Here is a 2370-nt window from a genome sequence, read left to right as displayed (position 1 = left end):
TTGGTAATCTAGTTTAATTAATTTTAGTTAATTGTTTGATTTAGTTTTAATTCCTCAAATACCAATTTTAATTCCAAATTTCATTTTACATCTTTAATTTTTGTCATTCTAATTAGCTTATACTTTTATTTCCAATTTAAGCACAATTCCATGTGGGATCGATATCATTTTTTAAAACTATACTACTGTGACCCGTGCACTTGCGGACACACCGTATCAAGAATACTCGTAATTACCAGTCAATTCCCACCTAGTTTAACTTTCACCGCTGAAATTATATAACAGACTGCTGGTAGTATGATTAGTTACGGTACAGAGGAAAGCCCATGGACGTATCAAGGCAATCTAGCTATTAAGCACCGAAAGCGGGTTAGCTAGCCAGAATTTCCGTCTCCTCCAAATGCAGTCTCAAGAAACCCAGTATTGCTTAGATGGCCAACTTCACCCCAGGCTTTGATGGTCCACCCTTCCTCATCAGCTATTTCAAATATGCTTATAGATGCATTCTGAATCTTGCTTGGCAATTCCGCTGTTGGAGCAGCGCGCTTGTGAAATGCTTTTGAGACTCCACCATGAGTGAACTCTGCCAATCTTTGTCCTGAAATGGAATTTGCTTGATAACTATATCTCTCAAGAAAGAATCCCGAAATGCACATTCTCTAAACCTGTATTTATAGTCCAACTCCAACATGAGTGGTTTTGTGTGGCAGTTTAAATTGAAGCAGGAAATAAATGCTTATTCCAGGAAGCAAGTCCAACAAACTTATATGGATTGAGAAAATGTATAGCATGGTCAATGTAACACTAAGAATCTGTCTCATGGGGTAAACCTTTATGCTTCCTTCCGATTTTCTGCAATGAGGATGTGCAACGGTGAAAAAGTTGATCAAAACTTTCACCACCACCCTGCACATTACAACAAAATGAAATGAACAATCTTATTATCTGATCAAATGAATTAGTTATAGTAGTTGAAACGAACGCAAGCATAGATCATGAATGATCAAAATCACATTAAGAAAGTTAAATGAGTAGTGATCTACTACTCCAGTACAGACCTCACGCCAAAGTGCTAATTCTGCTCAAAAACCAAATTGGGAAAAAATTTTCAATGAAATGAATGCTTTTAAAGAACTGGAAGTTTGCAGTTTTAGCTGCATTAACAATTAACCACATTCTTTGTGTCTATTAAATAATAAGAAATCACGTACTGGGATCTCTTGATCTGCCCTTGATGATAAAGATGCTTTATTAGCATCGACCTTAAGTTTAGCTGCCTCACGCATAGAAAAACCTTGAAGATCTCCTAGATGTCTTTCTCGTATCTCTGGATCTTCAATACGCTGGAAAATGAAAAACTAAAGATAATTTGGTGCTGCAAATAACAAATGAGGATATTAAATATCAAGGTAAAATACAAAAGAAAATAGCATCACAATCTCATTCAAACATGCTAAGCCATCCGATACCAACAAAATACAATCACATGGCATATGTTCCCAAATTTTTCATAGATGGTAATTGTTCCATGATCTAATTTGAAAATTTTTCCAATAACAATTAACTGTGAAATAAATGTTTCAGGATCCTATCATTTTCTAAATGATACTCAAATATCTCTCAGAATCAGTATTCCCTATCTTCTTTACAAATTAAACAGGTCTTTAGTTCTTATTCTCAATGTAGGCAATAAGCAATAAGTTTTTTCCCCTTCTAATTCTCTTCTGATATGTGGGGAACTGGAAGCTTGTTTTTTTATCAGAAATAAGATGGCGAGGTCTCTGTCAAAACCCAAGAAGAGATGCCTGTATAAATGAAAAACACAATAAATTATTGAATTTCAAATCTCTGTATTGAAACGGACTAGACATCAAAGAATCTGATCATAGATCAGAAACATCAAAACACTCTCTTTCACAGAAAAAGAAAAATCTATAACAAAACAAAGCAACACAAACATCTAACTTGTGGGACAACAAAGATTCATATTCAAATAAAAATCTCCAAGGGAAGGAATGTGAAAGAGAATTATTTGAAAACCAAAACATATGAACATTGCATCTGCTTTCTATAACGTGAGCAGTATCACGAGCTCGCTTCAAATCAGATATGAAAACAGCTGAGATTTCCCTTTTCTCTGCAAGCCGATCAGCCACCTTCAAAGGAAATTAAGGAGGCAATTCAGCAATTTAGCAAATTGAATAGGAAAAAAATATTCCTCATTAACCAAACAACACAAGAACATTATCTTACTGCAATTGCCTGCTGTCTCCCAACATCATTCAACTCAACATCCAGGTGTCCGTGCAAAACTAGAAACGTAATATCTATACCAGGTGAGGATTCCAAAAAGCAAACCTCAAAAATCAT

The 2370-nt window shown here is 35.1% G+C and overlaps 1 protein-coding gene across 1 annotated transcript; it reads right to left on the bottom strand.

The window, feature by feature from the left end:
• Positions 1-225: 225 nt before the first annotated feature.
• Positions 226-2370, bottom strand: LOC110647994 (phosphoglycerate mutase-like protein 4). Its single transcript, XM_058143038.1, has 5 exons — positions 2254-2370; positions 2055-2156; positions 1212-1343; positions 831-906; positions 226-598 (listed from the first exon to the last, which is right to left on the bottom strand). The coding sequence occupies exons 1-5, from the start codon at positions 2368-2370 to the stop codon at positions 375-377; spliced, it is 651 nt and encodes a 216-aa protein (XP_057999021.1). The 3' UTR covers positions 226-374.

Source organism: Hevea brasiliensis, chromosome 2, assembly GCF_030052815.1.
Source record: "Hevea brasiliensis isolate MT/VB/25A 57/8 chromosome 2, ASM3005281v1, whole genome shotgun sequence".
NCBI classification, from domain to species: Eukaryota; Viridiplantae; Streptophyta; class Magnoliopsida; order Malpighiales; family Euphorbiaceae; genus Hevea; species Hevea brasiliensis.
This window is presented reverse-complemented; position numbering and strand designations above follow the sequence as displayed.

What these genes read in the sequence shown, in the direction of transcription:
- LOC110647994 (XM_058143038.1), bottom strand. Translation starts at nt 2,370, where the DNA reads ATGATTTTTGAGGTTTGCTTTTTGGAATCCTCACCTGGTATAGATATT. An exon ending in TTATAGAAAGCAGATGCAAT is followed by an intron (nt 1,344 to 2,054) that starts GTTCATATGTTT and finishes TTCATTTTCCAG; the next exon opens with CGTATTGAAGATCCAGAGAT. An exon ending in AATCGGAAGGAAGCATAAAG is followed by an intron (nt 599 to 830) that starts GTTTACCCCATG and finishes ATTCCATTTCAG; the next exon opens with GACAAAGATTGGCAGAGTTC.